This window comes from Pelodiscus sinensis, chromosome 23 (assembly GCF_049634645.1).
Source record: "Pelodiscus sinensis isolate JC-2024 chromosome 23, ASM4963464v1, whole genome shotgun sequence".
In the NCBI taxonomy this organism is placed as follows: Eukaryota; Metazoa; Chordata; order Testudines; family Trionychidae; genus Pelodiscus; species Pelodiscus sinensis.
Window position 1 is genome coordinate 13,330,783 of NC_134733.1, and position 19,326 is coordinate 13,350,108.

Genomic DNA, 19,326 nt, shown 5'->3' on the forward strand with positions numbered 1-19,326 from the left:
TCTCCTGGGTGGCCGCCCAAGCACTCACCTTACAGGGAACACTGCCCCTAACCCACTCTTGAAATAACTTAAAAAAACAACTAATAGTCAGCAGCACCTTAGAGACTAACAAAACATATAGATGGTGGTATGAGCTTTCGTGGATACTGAAGAACTGGGGTGTGCCCACGAAAGCTTGTGATATCACCTCCATGTTCTGTTAGTTTCCAAGATGCTGCTAGACTACTTGTCATTTAAGTTTTTCCAGTTACAGATTAACTCCACTGCCTCTCTGAAGTCACTCTTGCAATGTCACAACCCCTTCTGATCTGGTGAGAAATTCTGCTGATAGCTAAAAAATTACATTTATTCTCCTGCCATGCTCTCCTCCCTCTTAATTCTTTTTAAGCCACTGTTGCACCACATGGCCATTTGAACAAAGCTGAAGCTAACACGGCTCATTTTGTTTAGCCAAGAAAAGTGAAACTTTGAATTTTCAGCTATCCCAGGCCTAAAACCTCCTCCCCATCATGGCTGCTTCTGCCACAGGGCACATGCTGGAATGAGCAGTAGTTGATAGTGACCTGGCACTGTACACAAGCAGAGAGCAGGCTGAATTGGCAGCTCTAGCAGCACCACCCTGAGCAGGGACATTGGTGCAGACAAGCAAAGGCCACAGGCTCAGCTGGAAGCAGTTAACCACTTTTCTGTTAGGAGCATCTGGGGGGATAATTACTAAGTGATTGAAACAAGCAGTAATTGGGAGCAATTGTACTAACAGTATGCCAGCACTGTTGGCTCATTCAGTGAAGGATGCACAGGAGCTTTTTGATCACTTTGTTACTTCTGCTCACTGCTTTGGACTCAAAGGGAGCCTCAAGAAGACAGAAATTATGCCTCAGCTTGTTTGGAAAGAGCCCAGCACTCCAGTGATCACTGCTGCTGGTGCAGTCCTTAAGGCTGTTGATAAGTTCTGCTACCTGGGAGGTGTCCTATCCCCTAGCTCAAACGTGGATTATGACATATTTACTCGACTAGCCAAAGCCAGTGCTGCCTTTGGAAAATTGACCAAACACTTACGGAACAACCATGGTATCAAACTCCATACCAAAGTAGGGGTTTATCAGGCAGTGGTCCTGAATATCCTGCTGTATGGCTCGGAGTCATGGACAATATATCGTCGCCATGTTTTGAAGTGCGATCAGTTCCACGTGTTGTCTGAGGAAGACTGCCCATGTGAATTGGTGGGACAAAATTCCTAGCACAGAGGTTCTTAAGCTGTGTGGTGTCATGGAAGCAATGCTTATGAACAAACAGTTTCACTGGATTGGCCATGTTGTGAGGCTGGATGATACATGGATACCAAAGATGGTCCTCTATGGCCAGCTTGTTCACAGAAAGCGCTCTATCGGCGGTCAGTGTAAGCGCTATAAAGACATCTTAAAGGCCAACGTGGAGTCATGCAGCATCTCTCCCAATGATCTGGAAACTCTAGTTCAGGACAGATTGTCCTGGCAGCAAACCACTGCATAAGCTCTTAATTGCTTTGACAGTCAGCGTATCCAAGCATTACAGGAAAAGTGCAGAATCTGAAAGGAACACACCACACCTGCAGTTGGTGTTTTTTTATGTGACATCTGTAATTGGCTCTGCCGATCAAGGATTGGTTTAGTCGCTCATCAATGGCGTCACAGAAAATGAGATCTGTCGATTGATGGCTCAGTCCAAGAGAAGAAGAAGAAGAAGAATTGGGGGGATCAGGAAGGGAGAAGCTCTGTGGAAAGCCCTTCCTGCAATGCACCTGTTTGCTGTTTGGCCTGGGACTGAGGGAGCACGGAAGCAGGCCAGGAAGTGAGGCAAAGCAGCCTGTGACCAAGTCCTTTTGTAGGGGGGTTGTGATGGTGCTAGGCAGTCTGTGTGAATGCTTTTAGAAGCTGGAGGATTTTCTGTCAGGAGAAAACAATGTAGCTGACGGTAGGGAAGACAGAACCGAGAGGAAGAAAACTAAAAACATTTGCCAATGCTGACAATAAACTACAGCATCCCCTGCCAATAAGCAACCAACAGGGATTCCCCAGTACACAGGTTTGACTATTATGCTTTGCTTTGAGGCGGACAGGCAGGGCTGTCTGCCATCACAACCCTGAGAGGAGATAACTCTAATAATAATATTTCTTAGTCTACAAGGTGCCACAGGACTGCTCGTTGTTTTTACAGTTACAGACTTACATGGCTACCCCTCTGAGACTTTTAACCCGGAAAGGAAGTAATCCTCATCCACCCTCATCTCTGACTGGACAGTCTTTACCTCCTCTGGGGATTTCAACCAATGATGTAGCTTCACTAGTGCACCCTCGCTACTGTAGACAAACAAAGCTCTTTGCACTAGAGCCATTTGTCCCTGCTCCAGAAGAATCACCTATGCCAACGGCAGCTGGGTCTTTCTGCACTAGATGTTTGTACAACTTCAGTGCAATGACCTGGATGGTGCAACCCCTGGAAAGACTTTTCCTCTCTCCCAATCCATTACCATTTCCCACCCAGCACCAGGGCTGGCTCCTGGGAATCTTGCAAGCAGGACAGGAACAGCCTCCCCTGGTTTCAAGTTCAAACATTGTGGTGGTTGGAAAACACACACTTTATCACACTTGGTTTGTTTGGTCATGGCGCCACCTTGTGTCAGGCTCCAGCTTTTCCACTGAACTCCATTGTGCCCAGCACTCACGGACATCCATGTGGACTCTGCCAAGACTGGGCAACCAATTCTGCTGCTGCCAGTTCTGCTGCCAAGGATGCAGCATTGCTGGGTGCAGGTCAGACACCAGTGGATCTGGATTTGCCAGGAACTGGTAGAATGCTACAGTACTGTCTTGTGCTCCTGGCCCTGCAATGCTTAGGTGGCTTTACCTCCACCCACCACACAGCTCATCTTGCAACTCAACATCTCTCAATGTAGTTGGCAGGATCTGGGTTTCCTTATCTAAAAAACAATATTCCTCCAACAGTCCACAGTAAATGGTCCACTAAAGCAGGCCGCGGTGTCAGAGTACTTGGGGCTATGGCTTTCAAGGGTTCACAGTCTCTTTGCCATTGTGGGTCACATATGCAGCAGCTCGGTTATACACTGTGGCTACGTCTAGATTAGTGTGATTTTCCCGAAATGCTTTTAGCAGAAAAGTTTTCTGTTAAAAGCATTTTCGGAACAGAGCATCTAGATTGGCATGGATGCTTTTCCGCAAAAGCACTTTTTGCGGAAAAGCGTCCATGCCAATCTAGACGCGCTTTTCCGCAAAAAAGCCCCGATCACCATTTTCACGATCGGGGCTTTTTTGTGGAAAACAAATCTGAGCTGTCTACACTGGCCCTTTTGCGCAAAAGGGACTTTTGCCTGAACAGGAGCAGAATAGAATTTCCTCAAGAAGCGCTGATTTCTTACAGTAGGAAGTCAGTGCTTTTGCGGAAATTCAAGCGGCCAGTGTAGACAGCTGGAAAGTTTTTCCGGAAAAGCGGCTGATTTTACGGAAAAACTGGCCAGTCTAGACACAGCCTGTGTGGATGCAGGCCACATATGTGAGTTCTCTGGCCTTGACAATGCCATATGGGTTGCAGCTGTGTGCTGATTGGGCCGCAAGCAGCCATGGGCTGTGGCTGGAGAACCACTGGTTATCTAAAGGACAAGCAGCAAACAGGCAAGATGGAATTGAGGCAGTGGGCAAAAGAAGGGCAGAAGAATCTTTAGAACCTTTCTCAAATAAGACTGCACCTTCCTCCCTGCTTTTGGGCAGCTGGGCTATGCCGTTCTGAGACTTTCTCTGATGTTTTCAAGAGACGTCTCCTCTACACAGTCATGGAACGTGTGGATTGGCTAGAACACACCTAGGAGACACAAAGCTCCCTTCCCTTCTCCAACAACACCCCAGTACCATTGAGCAGCAGCCCCACTCGCTGCAGTATCCTTACCGTAAGCAGTGGGGTGTCTGGATCATTCCTGCTGAAGGCCGTAGCACTGCTAGTGCCGCATACAGCTGCCTCCCGGGGAGATGTCACTAGCTGCTGAACAATGCCACAGCTTGCCCGAGAGGGCAGAGGAGGGCTCTTCCTAGGGATTATGGACACAGAGATGGCTCAGGAGATTTAAGGAAACGCCAATTCCATCTTCAGCTAACTCTGCCCTCCACTCCAATTCTCTGACAAAGGAAGCTTCTTCCAGCAGGAATCTCCTCCTGCAGACAAATGACACCTCCAGAATAACCAGAGCTGAGCTGTGATGTTCAGTGCAAGCCCCATAATCTCAAAACCCTAAATAGCCCTTGCCCTTTGCATCTCCTGTGGTGCTGGCTTCCCACTTAGGAAGAGCAGAAATTGCAGTGGGTAAATCCGCACCCATGCAGAAGGCAATTTCTAAATCCTCAAACTGGCACTCGGCACGGTGCTGGGGAGCGGACAGTACTGGTCAACGAGGGATAGTCCCTGGCTGCTTGCAGCTTCCAGGGCTGCATAAACACAGCCACGGGGAAGGGAACTAATCGATTCCCCCACTCTCAACCCCAATGAATGGGGCCAATGCAACTGACATACGTTAATGAGAGACGATAAGGCGAGTAGGCAGGGTCTGGAGAACTCCAGTGCCCAAGGACTTCAGCCAGGCATGGCTACCCCTCTTGAAAAGCTTGCAAGAGCGAGTGACTGCTCCCCAGCATGCCATGGGGCTGACAGACTACAGCAGTATCCCTTTGCAGGTATTAACAGGGCGGATACTGTATTTACCACCCATGACTAGACCCGATTCAGGCGAGCTCACGCTTCAGTCCTATCGATAAGCAAATTCTTTGGCGTTTTGCTGAATCGGGGTCAGGGCCACACATCAGTTGTCCTACCAAGGAAGCAGAGTCCCAGGCCTGCCAGTAGGGGAGAGCTCTAAAACAGGAACCACATCAGAAAACAGCAGACTAGGAGAGCTTCACGGAGGAAGAGAGTGAGGAAAATGGTCAGTATTTTGCTGAAGCAAAGGGCTGGCACATACGGGATTCTAACACAGTTGGAATGGGACTGTGACTGGGCCTTTGGCCACCGTGAAAGTGACTGGGGCAGCCTGCCTCCTGCGAGGTGAACATTAACAGTCGGTAGCACCGCGCTTCTCTCCGCTCCTCTCCTCCGAGACTCCTGAAAAGCTCCGCAGGCAACTGACCAGAGTTGTCTCTGGTGGCTCCCGCGAGGGAAGTAGGCATTATTAACACCATAATGTGTGGGGGAAACTGAGGCACCGAGTGGCGCTGTGACGGCAGAGTCAGGAATGCAATGCTGATCTGAGCCGCCCCCCTTCCTAGGCTCAGATGACAGAGCGGCTGCAGGCAATGGTTCTTCATGTAAGTTAGAGGGACTGTTCAGAGCAGGCGCTGCTATTATAGAAAACACAGGCACGTGTGCGCATTGTTGGAAAATCCAGGCTCCAAGGGGCAACGAGACAGACCCGAGGGGCGAGGAAACCGAGAGGTCATCCAAACAAAGCGTCATAATCCATGTACCACACCAGCTGGCCAGAGCTGGGCATGACCCCTGAAATAGGCCATTTTCCAGGCTCCTGCCCCACTCGACTGATCTGGGTGGCGATTTCGTGCTTGCCCTTCCCCATCACCAGCACGGCCACCTGCCTGGCTTTGTTGAGGAGCGGCAGGCTGAGGCTCATCCTCTGGTGGGGTTTGTTGGGGCTCTCCGTGAGCACCACCATCTGGGCCCCTGCGAGGCCACTGGCCGAGCGTGGGAAGAGCGAAGCCGTGTGCCCGTCGGAGCCCAGCCCTAGCAGCACAAAGTCCAAGCTGGCGTTGCTCACGAGGGCGGCGATCTCCTTGGCGTACAGCTCCGGCCCTCGGTCCTCCTCCACACACAGGCGCCGGTTGAGGTGCACCGGCATGGGGTGGATGTGGAGGTAGGGCACTTGGACGTGCCGGAGGAGGTGGTCGTGCAAGCTGCGGAAGTTGGACTCTGTGTCGGTGAGCGGCACGCAGCGCTCGTCCACCAGCCACAAGTGGGTGTGTCTCCACGGGAAGCCATAGTGGTGCATCGCCAGACGCTGGAACAGGACAATGGGGCTCGAGCCGCCGGACAGGGCCAGGTGGAACTCACCGCTGCGTGTCACCGCCTTAGTGGCTGCCGCCTCCATGTCCGAAGCCAACCGGACAATCAGTTCCTCCGGCCACGCTGAGACCAAGGGGCTTTGCCGAAACTTGGCCTGGATGGTTTTGTAGTCGCTGGGTGCTTGCGTCTTGGCATGCAGCAGTTCCACTGGCTCCTCCAGCAGGAAGGACAGCTCCCTGCCTGTCATTTCAAAGTCCAGGAGGTGCTGGTTCTCCAGGCCCCCCGGGTACAGGCGCGGGGCCCTTTGGGTTACGCTCTCCAGCAATGGGGTCCAGAACTCCCAAGACGCCAGCAGGTTCTCAGTGGTGATGAAAGAGTCCTTCCTGCCGTGGAAGATGCTGGAGATGAGGACGGAGTACGCCTCTCTCTCCTGCACAGGGCTGTACACGTAGTAATCAGACAGCGGGTGCCCGAAGAGGTGCAGCTGCGGGTGATCTGCCACCTCCTTCCAGCTGCCCTCTGGCATGACGGGCTTAAAGAGGTTCCGGCTGACCAGCACGGCAGGGCTGTTCAGCTCCCCATGCCCGATGTAGAAGACGATTTGCTTGGTGCCACACTGGCTCCGTCCCGCCTCCCTCCAGCTTTCGCGCTGGGTGCAGTAGGCCCGGTTCTTGAAGAGGACGCGGACGTAGCCCACCCGCTCGTCTAGGGCTTTGCCGGAAGTGAGGATGAAGGGGACTCCCTCCCAGCGCAGGCTGTCTAGCTGAATCAACACACCTGAAATGAGAGGGGAAGGGCAGGTCTGAGCCCAAGCACTGTTCTCCTTGTGGGGGCCCCATGAATTCTGGGATCTGTAGCCTGCCTTGCACCACCATCAGCCCTCCCCATTGTCCTGCCCCGTCTCTGCTCTCCTGGTCCTCCAGCTTTTGCCTGGCTCCCTCCCGACTGGCTCACCAGGTTCCTCAGCTTCCCTAGCTAGCCCCTAGGAGAGCAGCTTCTCTGGACGAGCTGTCACATCGCTCCCTTGCCAGGTATTCAAACACCGGGCACACGCCGCACGGCCAGAGATGAACTCAGATGCACTGGCCCTGAGAACACTCCCATCTTACCTTTCGGCACATGGAGCGGCCCTCCCCCATGGGCGGTGGGTGAACACAGGACTGGGGGAGGCAAGCCCCCATCCCTGCCCTCCCCCTTGAAAGTCAGTCGCCCCCCAACATTGCAGGCGGGTGGGGCAGCGTGGCGCATAGCCACAGCCTCCCCGGCGCCAGAGCACAGAGAGGGCGGGCACTCAGAGGCAGCAACACTTCACCACCAGTACGTCTACTTTGGGGGCGCAGTATGGATGGGGCCAGGCTGGTGGTTTGGGAAGGTCATGCCTTCCTCCACCTATTATACCCGCCACCCCCGCTTTCCCCATAGACTGACGGGACGGCGCTGCACCACTACAGAATGAATTCCTACAAACAACTCTCGGACATTTATACTAATAGTTCCACCAGTGGCTTGGCTGGCGAACGATCCCTGGGAGGCCAGACAGTTTGAAAACCCTCAGGGACAGACGCTCTAGAAATACACAAGGCAGCTACCATCCCTGCGTTGCCGCTGTGGAAGCAGAGACAGAAGGTAAGTGAATTGGCACACAGCCCCAGAGGAAGTGACAGTGCTGGGATTAGGATCTGGATGCTCCCTGTGGCCCAGTCCCATGCTCTGGCCACTAGACCAGACCCTGCCCCCCTCCCCCAGCCTTTTTGAAGTCGTCAGCCTGGGGCTAAGCCTCCACCTGCAAAGGTTGGTGTCATGGTGACGTAGTCCTGGGGCTTCTGCAGCTCCTCCCGCACCTGGCTGGCGTAGGCCTGGTACTGACCCAGCACCGCACTGGTGCTCTCCAGGCCCTGCAAGGACTTGAAGGTCTGCAGCTTGTGCCGGAGAATCTCTTCGGCGCTGCTGACGTTGGCCGGCAGCTCCATGGCAAGATAGAGCAGCGCCTCGGTGAGGTGGTTCTGGAGGACGTCGCGGAGGACGCCGTACTGCTCGTAGAAGCTGGTGCGGCCTGCGTGGGACAAAGGGGCAAGAGACGAGCACTCAGAGTGGCAGCCGAGCAAAACCCCCCAGCTTGTAAAAGGAGCTTAATAATTGCTGCCTTAGGGAAGAAAGGGAGCATCCCAGCGATGGAGCCCTCTGTAGCCCCAGACTAGACATGACGCCAGCTGCCTCGGCGGGCACCTCAGCGACTCATTTCAGCCCAGCAAACCCCTTCGCCCGCAGCAGTGCCAGTGGGGCCTCCCACAAGAAGCCACTAAGGATGTTAAATAACGACTAACTGACTAATCGAATAGTCGACGCATTTTGCACTGACTAGTCGATAGAGCTGCTACGGCTGTTATTACACTTCAAAGGTGAAAGTGCTGCTTGGAGCCAGGGATCAGCTAGGGCAGGGGTGTCCAAACTTTTTTCAAAGAGGGCCAGATTTGATGAAGTAAACATGCGTGAGGGCCGACCATTTTGCCTGACATTCTTTGAACCATTAAAATTAAATGCAAATTAACTATTTTATGCAAAGTTTATTGCAAACGGCAAACGACATAACACCAACTATACATGTTGTGTCCAAATATATTTATAACTGATTTAGACCAACTGACATTAACTGAGATTTTACAATGTATTCATCTCAATTGAAAAAAAAACTTGCCTACACTAATGTGAAGGGTGAAACTGAGATCTGGACTGCAGTACATAGGCTAGGTCTGGTTCAAAGGCAGTGGTTTTGATGCGCAAAATGTCACGCAGGTGAGAGTCACTTAGTCTTGTCCTCACGCGGTTCTTGTTACAGTTCATAGCAGAGAATGTCTTCTCACACATATATGTTGAGCCAAACAAGCTCAGCATTTTCTTAGCCAATGTTCGAATCTCTTGAAACCGGCTCTTATCCAGTTGGCGGTAAAAGTTCACAAGAGAGAGCTGTTGGTGACGACTGCGTAACTCGCTGTCACAATGCAGCTCAATGAGCTCGAGCTGCAGCTGATCTGGAGCATCATCGGGGTCAACAGAGAATGGAGAGGAGAAAAGGCTGATCTCCTTTTCAATAGCTGCAAAGTCCTGAAAGCGCCGTTTAAACTCCCCAGCCAGAGATGCAATGTCTGCTGCATACCTGCTCGTTTGCGCACTGATATTGTCCTGTGGAAAACTGTTCATTATTTCCTGCAACGCTGAAAAATGTATGGTATTGGGCTGTGTTTGTGACAACTGCCTTATGAAAAGTTGCAGCTTTGTCCCAAAGGCTTTGAGGTGTGAATAAAGCTGGTTCACCGCTGCATCTTTCCCCTGAAGACTCGTGTTCAGTACATTCAGATGCTTTGTTATGTCAACTAGAAACCCCAAATCAGCCAGCCAAATAGGATCAGATAGTTCTCGCATTGGTTGTCCCTTTGTTTCCAAGAATTCTCCGATTTCCTTTCTGAGAGAGTAGAAACGCTGCAGTGCAGACCCCCGACTGAGCCATCTTACATCGTTGTGATATAAAACATCTTCGTATTCAGCCTGGATGTCCAGTAGAAACTGTTTAAACTGGCGGTGGCACAGGGCTTTAGAGCGAATAAAATTAATAGTCTTTAGCACCGGTTTCATAACATGATCATATTTGAGATGTTTAGCACAGAGAACTTGCTGATGAATGATACAATGGAGTTTAATAGCTTTGCCTCCTTCTTCGATCACCTTGTTACAGATTAGGGTTGATAATCCACTTCGTTCACCAACCATGGCAGGTGCCCCATCAGTAATAATCCCAGTAACTTTGTTCCAAGGCAGTTTCATGTCATCTATGGCGGAACTAACAGAAACAAATAAATCTTTTCCTCTTGTTTGGTCCGTAAGGCTCTGGAGGTCAAGTAGCTCTTCAGTCACATTCATTTCATCGTCCACCCCTCTCATAAAAATCAGCAACTGAGCTGTGTCAGATAGGTCCGTGCTTTCATCACAGGCTATTGAAAAGAAGTCAAAATCCACTCCTTTGGATGTCAACTGTCTCTTAATATCTGATGAAATCTCCTCAATTCTCCGTGCTACAGTGTTACGAGCCAGGCAAATGTTGGCAAACTCTTGCTTCTTCTCGGGACAGATATTCTCAACCATTTTCATAACGCATTCTTTGATAAAGTCACCCTCAGCAAAAGATTTGCAATTTTTAGCAATTAACGTTGCCACCTCATAGCTCGCCCTTGTGGCATTTTCATTTGACTCACGGGCTCTTATGAAAAATTTCTGTTGTGACATTAAAACAGCTTCAAGTTGCTTCAACTTTTCACTGCGGTCGTGCCCTGTAAGCTTATCGTATGTGCTATGTCTCGACTGGTAGTGTCTCTTGACATTAAATTCCTTATAAACAGCCACAGTCTCTTGGCATATCAGACAAACACAGTGATTCTCTATTTCAGTGAAGAAATATTCCACTTTCCACCTGTCCTGGAAGCGGCGGCCCTCACTGTCAACTTTCCTTCTCTTATTTACAGTCGCCATTTTTTAAAATTGACCAGAAGGGGAAGGGATCATGTGAGCGCAGTGCCAGAGGTTTAATACACTGCCCAAGTAATACACTGCACTAATACACTGCCCAACAAGAATTCTCTTGCCTTTGTGGCTGTTTGTGGCGAAGTCTCTAATGATGAGCTCCACGTGCCTGAGCCCGCCAGGAAGCTGACAGTGCGCAGGGCCAATCGCAGATACTGAGCTTGAGCAGCTGCGGAGTCCGTCCCTGATCTCAGCAGCTGCGGAGTCCGTCCCTGCACTCTCAGCCCCAAGGTAGAGGGCTTGCAGGGTCAGAGGCGGGTGGAGAGCGCAGGGCACGCTGGCCTCACGGCGGCCCGGGGGCAGGGCGAACCCGTAGCCAAGCGGGGGAGCAGGGCTGTGGACGTGCCCTACATGGTGGACTTTAGGACCGCAGCGGCCGCCATGGACGGCGGCAGAGCGGCCGGAAGCGGCGTCAGTCAGAGGAGTGCCGGGGAGCCAGGAGAGGGGGAGGAAGCGGGGGCTGTCCCTGCACTCTCAGCCCCAAAGCGGAGTGCAGGGGCAGGGTTTGGGACCGTGGCAGCGGCGGCCCGAAGCGGCGCGCTGAGCGCGCCAGTTAGAAAAAGCACCGGGGAGCCAGGAGAAGCGGGGGGCCGTATTAAATCCGACCGCGGGCCGCATTTGGCCCGCGGGCCGGACTTTGGACATGCCTGAGCTAGGGACTCCAGCTGATCCTGGGCTCCGTGCAGGGCTGCCGCTTTGAAATGTCGCGTGCAGCCTGGGGATATTCCAGCAGCCTGGGGATATGCAGTGTTTCAAAGTGGCAATGCCACATGGAGCCCAGGGTCTGGCCCTAGGTGGCACTGCCGCCTTGAGGTACCCCCTTCTCTTGCCCCCGCCGCTGCCTCTTTCTGATAGAGGCAGCAAGGGGGGTGGGAAGCGACTACTCAACCAGCCTGTTGACTATCTGATCAGCATTTGCTAATCAGATAGTCGACTAGTCTTTCACATCCGTAGAAGCTACTGCAGCTGATAAGGGATGCCCAAGAGACCAGCTGCCCTCACCGGTGCACTAAGAGGGACTGTCGTGGAGGAGGGAAGAGGAGAGTGGGGGCTGGGTAGGTTGGGGAGCTGTGTGCGTGGAAGGGTGCAGAGAGGAGGCAGCAAAATCTCAAGCACCAACCCTGACCTAAGACAACCCTAGTTATTGCCTTGCCTGGGGTTTCCTGAGCACAGTGGTGGTTGGAGGGGGGCTTTGCTTGACCACAGTTCACACGTCCAACCTGCGCACTGGGAAAGGAACACAAGACCGTGCAGTGCTGGGCATCTCTTTCACCCCCCCACCGATGGCCACATCTCCCAGGTGTGAATCCACACACCTAGCTGAGGTGTGAATCCACATCAAAGCCTTAACACAGGGATCAGAGAAAACCCAGTTACCCCTCGCAATTCTGCAGCAAGGGACCAGGTCTGCAGAGCAGCAGCCGTCTGCACGACACTGGGACCCTTCCATTCCCCCCTCAATGCACAGACCACTCTGAGTGGCGAAATACTCCACTGTGCCAGCAACTGAAGCCCTGCCCTCAAGGGCAGGAGAGGTCAGCTTCAGAACAGGGTGTGCTTTGCCCTGGGCAGCTTTCTTCCTGGGGCTGGGAGGGAAAAGGACAATGACCTATGAAAGGCAGGGGATTCAAACCACAGCCTCTGGTCCGCTGGTCAGGGGCTGGCTGCAGACTGAGCCCCTGCCCCGGCTTCCGCCTTGGTTTGATACAGCTTGTCTCCCTCTCACTAATGCAAAGGCACTTCCCTTAACGCAGCCAATGCTGCAGACTCGCTGGAAGCCAAGCTGCCCGGTGGAGGGGAAACGTCAAATGGGCTTTAGCATCGTTACCTGATTTGACACTGCATGGGGGGCGGGGGAGGGAGCAGGAAAGGGAGCGGAGACACAATCCTGAGGCTGCAGAATAAAGGGCGCCTGACGTCCCCAGAACTGCTGCTGGCGGCAGCCCAATGCAGAGCACTGTGGGCTCAGCACTGCAGCATGGGGCTGGAGCACTGCAGCCAAGCACCTTCAGCTGCCATGCAGCGCCAGCCGCACGGAGCTCAGCCCTCCCTCCGACAGGCTCAGAGATGCCGCCGTGTCAGTACCCCCCACCTCCTGCCAGCCCCCCCATCAGCGCCCCCTGCCTCCCACCAGCACCCCTAGCTCCCTGCCAGTGCCCCCAGCCACTTGGCCTCCCACCAGCACTCCCAGTCCCCCACCAGCACCCCTAGTCCCCCCCGTGCTGCAGCAAGCTAACCCAGATTTAAACTTTCATGGCAGGAGGGCAGCAAGCCTGGGAGGAGAGAAAGGAAGAGGGATGCATTGGCAGCATCACTGCTGCAGCCTCTGTGTCAGCCGCCAGGACCTGGTGGAGCTGCCCCCACTCTGGAGGGGTCTCTGGCAGCTGCAGCACCGAATGAGACTGGAATTAAGCCTGGCCCTTTTGGAATCCCCCTCCCCTCAGAAGAACTCAGGGTCTCTGGGCTCCGAGCATTAACACGAAAGGCCCCCGAACTCTGCAACGGGGGCAGGTTCTCCCTCCAGCTGAGATCTGCATGGGACAGCAATGCCAGTCAAGGGTGGTAGCAAGAGTCAGGACCAAATGCTCGTCTCATCCCAAATGCAAGAGGGCCAAGTACCCCTCCCCCTGCTACGCCCAGCCCAGGGGGGTAACAGCCCCGACTGGCAATCTAATTTCCGCCTCCCTCACACCTGTACAAAGTGACACAGCTCAGCTACTAAGCCGCCTGTACTTGCGTTTGCAACGTGCAGCCACAGGGGTCGCTCTCACAGCGACACACTACAGCCACCCACGTCCTGAGAGATTCCCTGCAGCAAGTTCCACCCAGGCTCCCTGACCTTTGGCATCCAGAGTCTCCTTCAGAACAATCTCGACTCGCTCCACATGATGCCGGTTCCAGATTGGGTCCAGAAAGCGTCGGTTCTGGTCTCGGAAAGGCAGGATATGGGCCACCGCCTGGGAAAGAAAGGAGGAAGGAAGGGAAAAAGCAGAGTGAAAAACAAAACCCCAAAGCCAACAGCATTTCTAAGCATCTCCCACCCCACTGCTCCATCCCTCACAGAAATGCAACCCTGCCAGGGGTGTGAGGAGCACACAGGGGGAGGAGGAAGTCAGCACAAGAAAAGCCTGGCATGAGTAGGGAGATTAAGTAGCGATTAATTAGCTAATTGAGTAGTCGATTGGGGGGCACTCATTAACTCCCCCCCCCCACTCCTGCTGTGGGTCTGCAGTTTAAATGTAGGCATGGCCCCAGGCAAACCCAGCCCTGGGAGAGGGGTGGAGCTGTGGAGTCAGCACCTGTGGCCAGTATGAGCCAACTAGGGCCCAGCTGAGGGCCATATAAAGGCTCCTGGAAGGGTGGAGACAGATGCGCTCTTGCTGGGGAGCAGGAGGGACCTGACTTCCTGACACAGAGCAGTGCTGGGGAGAGGCAGACAGACAGACAGACAGACAAACCTCCGGAGCTCTGGCCAGACCTCACGTCCAGGCTGCTGGGCCCGAGACAAGGCCTGAGAATACTAGGGCTGTCGTTAGAGCAGGACTGGGGAAAGGCAGGCAGAGTTGGGGAAGCTCTGGCCAGGCAAGCTCCCAGGCTGCAGGGCCTGAAGCAAGGCCCGAGTGGACTAAGGCTGCAGAGATAGACAAAGGCAGCAGGTCCAAACCTCCTTGCCAATGATGAGTGGCCACTTCAGACTGTAGTTTGCCCGAGGTAAGGGGCTAAATGAAAACTGGCAGTGGGTCATTGAGGCAAGGAGAGCATAGGGGGCTGGGAGTTCTCAGAGTGGGAGGACCCTAGACTGCAGAGACACCAGCCAGAAGGGGGTGCTCCAGGACCAAGAATCTAATTCCCAGAGTGACCAGCAGGAGGCGCCCCCATAATGAGTCACACTGTGTTACGGGGGGCACGGAGGCCATACCTGGAGCTGAACAGGGCAGAGGCCTGCCTCAAAGCCGGGTGTTCCAGGGCAAGAGTGAAACTTCAGCTTGGCCGCTCCGCGGCTAGGCAAAGTGACACCTTATTGGCTGGCAAGGAAGGCTGGATGGCATGGGAAGAGGAAAGGTCACTGGAGGTCTTCAGCAACCTGATCCACCAAGGAACAAAGGGCTGGGAGTCAGGAGACCTGGACCCTGTTCCTGGCTCTGACAATGGCCCTCCGGGCAACCTTGGGCCAGTCTCTTTCCCTTCCCATGTAATATGCAGATAGCTGAACACTTACCTCCTTCATGTAAGTAGCTCACCTCCCCTATCAGAGCTAGTCCTGCTTAAAAACCCACAAAGAGCAAAACAGTCAGGAAAACTCCTGTGTAAAGCTAACCACTGTACAAAAGTTGTTCGCATACTAGTGGTTACAGGGATAGCAGAAAGGGGGATAATTTGGAGCTCCTTGAAGGCAGGGAAAACCAAGGACAAAAATGGGAAATTTAAAGCACTGTGTCTTTGAACTGGCTCTCCAGTGTGAAGTTAACACCGATTTCCTAGTTCATGGATGGATCCCGATCACCTATCGCCCCCGCACTGCATGTTTACAGCCCAAAAGATGAGGTGGGGCAGAATGGGGATCGCCTCTTAGTCCCTTACTAGAACTGAGAGAGAAACCAGCTCCATGCACCCACTGCTAGAGAAGTGCTGTTGAGCCTCTGGCTATGTAGGCTTGACAGGGAGAGAAAGATGTCTCCCAGTCAATGTCCCTCCAATTTTTTCCATCAATGTGCAGAATAAATTTTATGTGCACCAAAGCATGTGCAGAGGTGCACCACTGGTAGAAACATGCTGACAGCTGTGGGTGCCCGGCTAATCATCTGGATGGCATTTGAATCTCACCTGGGTGGCCACCCAAGCGCACAGCTTATAGGGAACACTGCTCCTGGTGTGGCAGATGCCATCACCCTGGATTATGTGTTAGCTGCATTCCTATTAGGGGAACTGACCAAGTAGGCCTGTACTGCTGGATTGGGCAATATCTGGTGCAGGCAAAAAGGATAAACAAAGTAAAAAAGTACAGAGCACATAGGTCTGGTGCTCAACATACTAGCCACATGTGGCCATTTGAGTGTGGTAGTTCGTTACAGCAGTAGCCACTATAGAGGCTGCTGCTTCAGAATGGGTTGGACCCCAGAGAGATAGGTCATGGTTGGGGGGTAGGCTCTCCCGGAGGTGGGTGTGAGGGAACAGTCCTGATTCTCAAAAGACTCAAGTGATGAACCCCTTTCCTGCCCCCACACACTTTCAGCTAGAGCAAGAGAAATGTGACTTCTTCTGCCGCAGGCCTACGTTCGCTGCCTGTCAAACCCCCTCCCCACTCTGTCCCTGCTGCAATCACTTGCACACATGCGCCAGCCCCTGAAAAACTGGCTGATCATTTAAAAAAAAAAAAAGCGACAGCACATTTCATCAAAATAAAAGCCTCCTCTAAAAGCTGGTGCTAGCAGGCTGGGCCTGCGTGGAAGGGCAGGGTTTGCTTACTCAGCGAAATGCAAGCCCTGACCTTGCCTGGAAGACCAGATGGATTCTGCATCTCACAAACATCCCCCCCACACGGCCGCCCTCAAGCCTGACCCTGATCACATTTTGGCATGAAAAGGTCCTGCCTCTTGTCTGCGCATTTTCCTCCCTCTTGCCCACCTCGCTGAGAGATGGGCCAGCAGTAGCCTCAGGAGAAGAGTAACTGGTCACAGCAGCAAGCAATAGTGGGCTGGACACACGCCCTTTGGCAAGGGGAGGGTTTGAAACATGCTCTGCCTGGGAACCCAAGGGGAGATGAACCCTCAGGCTCCAGGGCACGTTCCAGATGCATTGTGAGAGCTCCACGCAATTAGTCTCCAGACCCCACTTGCAGGCAGGGACTAGGGATGTTAAATTTAGATTAACTGGTTAATAGACGAGTCAATTAAATTTGCATCGACTATTCGATTAGTTGATAAGGGCGCCTCTGCCTTTGAAGTGTAGCAACAGCCCCAGTGCTGTTACTACACTTCAGAGACGAAAGCGCTGTGGGGCACACGGGGCGGGCGGGGGACTCAAACGGTCCCCCACTGGCCCCATGCTTCCTGTGGTGTTTCAAAGCAGCAGTGCCACATGGAGCCTAGGGCCTGGTGCTGAGCTCCATGCAGTGCTGCCACTTTGAAGCATCCCTCCCCTCCCTTCCCTTTGCTGTCTCTTTCTGATAGAGGCAGCAAGTGGGGGGGGGGGGGGAGTGACTAGTCGACTACTGTGTTGACTATCCGATAAGCATTTGCTTATCAGATAGTCAACTAGTCGTTCACATCCCTAGCAGGGACCATCCTCGTTTGCAGATGGAGAAGCTGAGGCACAGAGAGGATGTCACCAAGGTGTCCCTGTGCGGTTAGGAGGCAAAACTGGGAAATGATGCTACAAATCTGGACCCACAGTGGCTGTGCCACATGGCCAACCTGCTTGCCTGGTACTAAGCAAAGGACAGTCCAGTCGGGTGAAAAACTGGGAGCCAAGAGCACAAAATGCATTGGTGGGATTGAACCTTCTTGCCTACAGGCAGAAAGAAGCCGCCTAAGGATGTCTGCAGCGCTAAGTCCTTCAGCACTGGTCGGGGTTGGAGCAGGGAGAAAATCAGAGTCCACAATGACCACCTTTGGCTACTCTTGCACCTGGTCCTTAACCGTTTGTATTGCCCTGATCTACAACAGACTCTCGACTCCTCAGGTCCCGGCACCTTGCCTTCTCCTTTGCGTATGGCACTGTGAGGTCACCCAGGAGAGACATGCAGAGTGCAGGCAGCTAGCATTGGCTCCGAGGAAACGTGGGAGCAATGAAGCCACCAACCAGCTCCTCCAACTCCATAGGTCTGGTGGGAATGTGACATCCTGGCCTAGGAGTGATGTCCACACACCAGGCCATGGCATGCGAGTGACAGGCACAGATACATTTACAATTATTGCACCAGCCATTTATTTGTAAGATAAGGACCCAGCCAGATTTCGAGGGAAAGGCTCAAGGTTCTGCCCAGCATGTTTAAAACCCGGTCATGTTTCCAGACCCAAGAGAAGGGTGGAAATTGCGATCTGAACCCCTCTCCTCTTCCCTGTCTTCCCTTTATAACCCATATGCTCAGCCTACCAGCCAGTCTTTCTAGGATTTATTTTACTGATGCTAAATATAAGCCCTGGATCCCTTACGCAGCTGGGTGAAGACCAATAGTATTAATGTGTGAGGAGAAGCCAATGTGGCCTTTGGTTCAGAAGACAGCCAGATGAACAGGAACCAAGAGAGCCTCCCTGGGTCACAGCCAATGTTCCCTCTAATTTTTTCCATCCAAGTGCAGAATAAGTTTTCTTATGTGCACCGAGGCATGTGCGGACGTGTACCGTCCATAGAAACACATGCTGCCGGCAGTGAGTGCTCTGCTACTCAGCTGGGCAGCATTTGACTCTCTTCTGGGAGGCCACCCACATGCTCAGCTTGCAGGGAACACTGGCCACCGCTAGCTGTGTTCGCTTCCAGGCCTGAGCTTCCTGGACAAGGAACCAGCCAAATGAACAGGGATAACGAGACGTAATGGGCTCCAGATCTCTTCACTGTCCCAGCAATCTCGGCGAGCAGCTCAGTTGGGCTGCGACTGGTGCAGCCGGCAGCCTGCTGCCCGCACCAGATGAAAGGCTGAAACACAGAGCCCTGCCACCGTCCGAGCTCCTGCCCCACCGAGACCCCACACAGCCTGACCACAGAGTATTCCAAGTCTGCTCACCTGTTTGCCCAGGTAGTGATCTACCCGGTACATCTCCTCTTCCCGGAAGAAGGTCCTTAGCTCGATGGCCAGCTGCTGGGCTGACTTGTGGTCATGGCCAAAAGGCTTCTCCAGCACCACCCGTAGCCAGGCGCCAGGGCGCGGCCTGCAGCTGCTATTGATGTGGCGGGCGATCTCCGCATAGGCAAACGGCGGCACGGAGAAGTAGAAGATCCTGCCGGCTTCCTCCAGTCCCTCCTGCTGGAGTAGTGTCTCAATCTCCCTGTTCAAGGCAGTGTAGTTCTCGGCCGTCTTCAGCTGGTAGTACCGGCTCAGCTTGAGGAACTGGTCCTTGACCACAGCACACCTGTCGGGGGACACGTCCGAGGGGCAGGCCAGCTTCTTCAACACCTCGAACATCTGCCTCTGCCCTGGCTCGTGCGCTGTCAGTGCGGCCCCGTGGAAAGTGAAGCTGTGTCCACTGCTCACCTGCTCCAGGTAGAGCTGGAACAGCCCCTGCCACAAGTACTTCTTGGCCAGGTCCCCCGTGGCGCCCAGCAGGACCACTGAGACATGGCCTCGGGATTCCCTGGCCAATGATGGCAGGGCGCCGAAGAGAAAGACGGCGCACAGCACCGCCCTCAGCATCCTGCAGGAGGAGACAAGGACGCAGGGAACCTAGAGGACGAGAGAAGAGAAGGGAAATGTCAAGCCACGCTCTCACAGAATATGACGCTGCAAAACACAACTCCGGGGCTATGTCTACATTGCGGCTTTTTTTCGGCAGAAGATAGGCAAATGACGCATTAATTTGCATATCCTCTTCTGATCCTTTTTGTGGAAGAGGTTTTGCCGTTAAAAAGCCCTGTGTAGATGGGGCCATTTGTTGGGAAAAAACCTTTTGCACAAGAGCTCTTATTCCTCAAAAAATGATGCTCTTGCACAAAAGGGTTTTTTCCCAAATAAATGGCCCCATCCATATGGGGCTTTTTAACAGC

At 53.3% G+C, this 19,326-nt stretch overlaps 1 protein-coding gene across 5 annotated transcripts in view; it reads right to left on the reverse strand.

The window, feature by feature from the left end:
* Window positions 1–394: 394 nt before the first annotated feature.
* The window catches only part of H6PD (hexose-6-phosphate dehydrogenase/glucose 1-dehydrogenase), a 28,761-nt gene continuing 9,829 nt past the window's right edge, over window positions 395–19,326 (reverse strand). For all 5 annotated transcript variants that reach the window (XM_075906842.1, XM_075906846.1, XM_075906843.1 and 2 more), the window contains 4 exons: window positions 18,350–19,006; window positions 13,466–13,583; window positions 7,838–8,107; window positions 395–6,831 (listed from right to left, as the gene is read on the reverse strand). In XM_075906842.1, the coding sequence (XP_075762957.1) occupies window positions 5,474–6,831; window positions 7,838–8,107; window positions 13,466–13,583; window positions 18,350–18,976 (2,373 nt within the window). In that variant the 5' untranslated portion in view covers window positions 18,977–19,006 and the 3' untranslated portion in view covers window positions 395–5,473. The remainder of the gene's footprint in view (window positions 6,832–7,837; window positions 8,108–13,465; window positions 13,584–18,349; window positions 19,007–19,326) is intronic.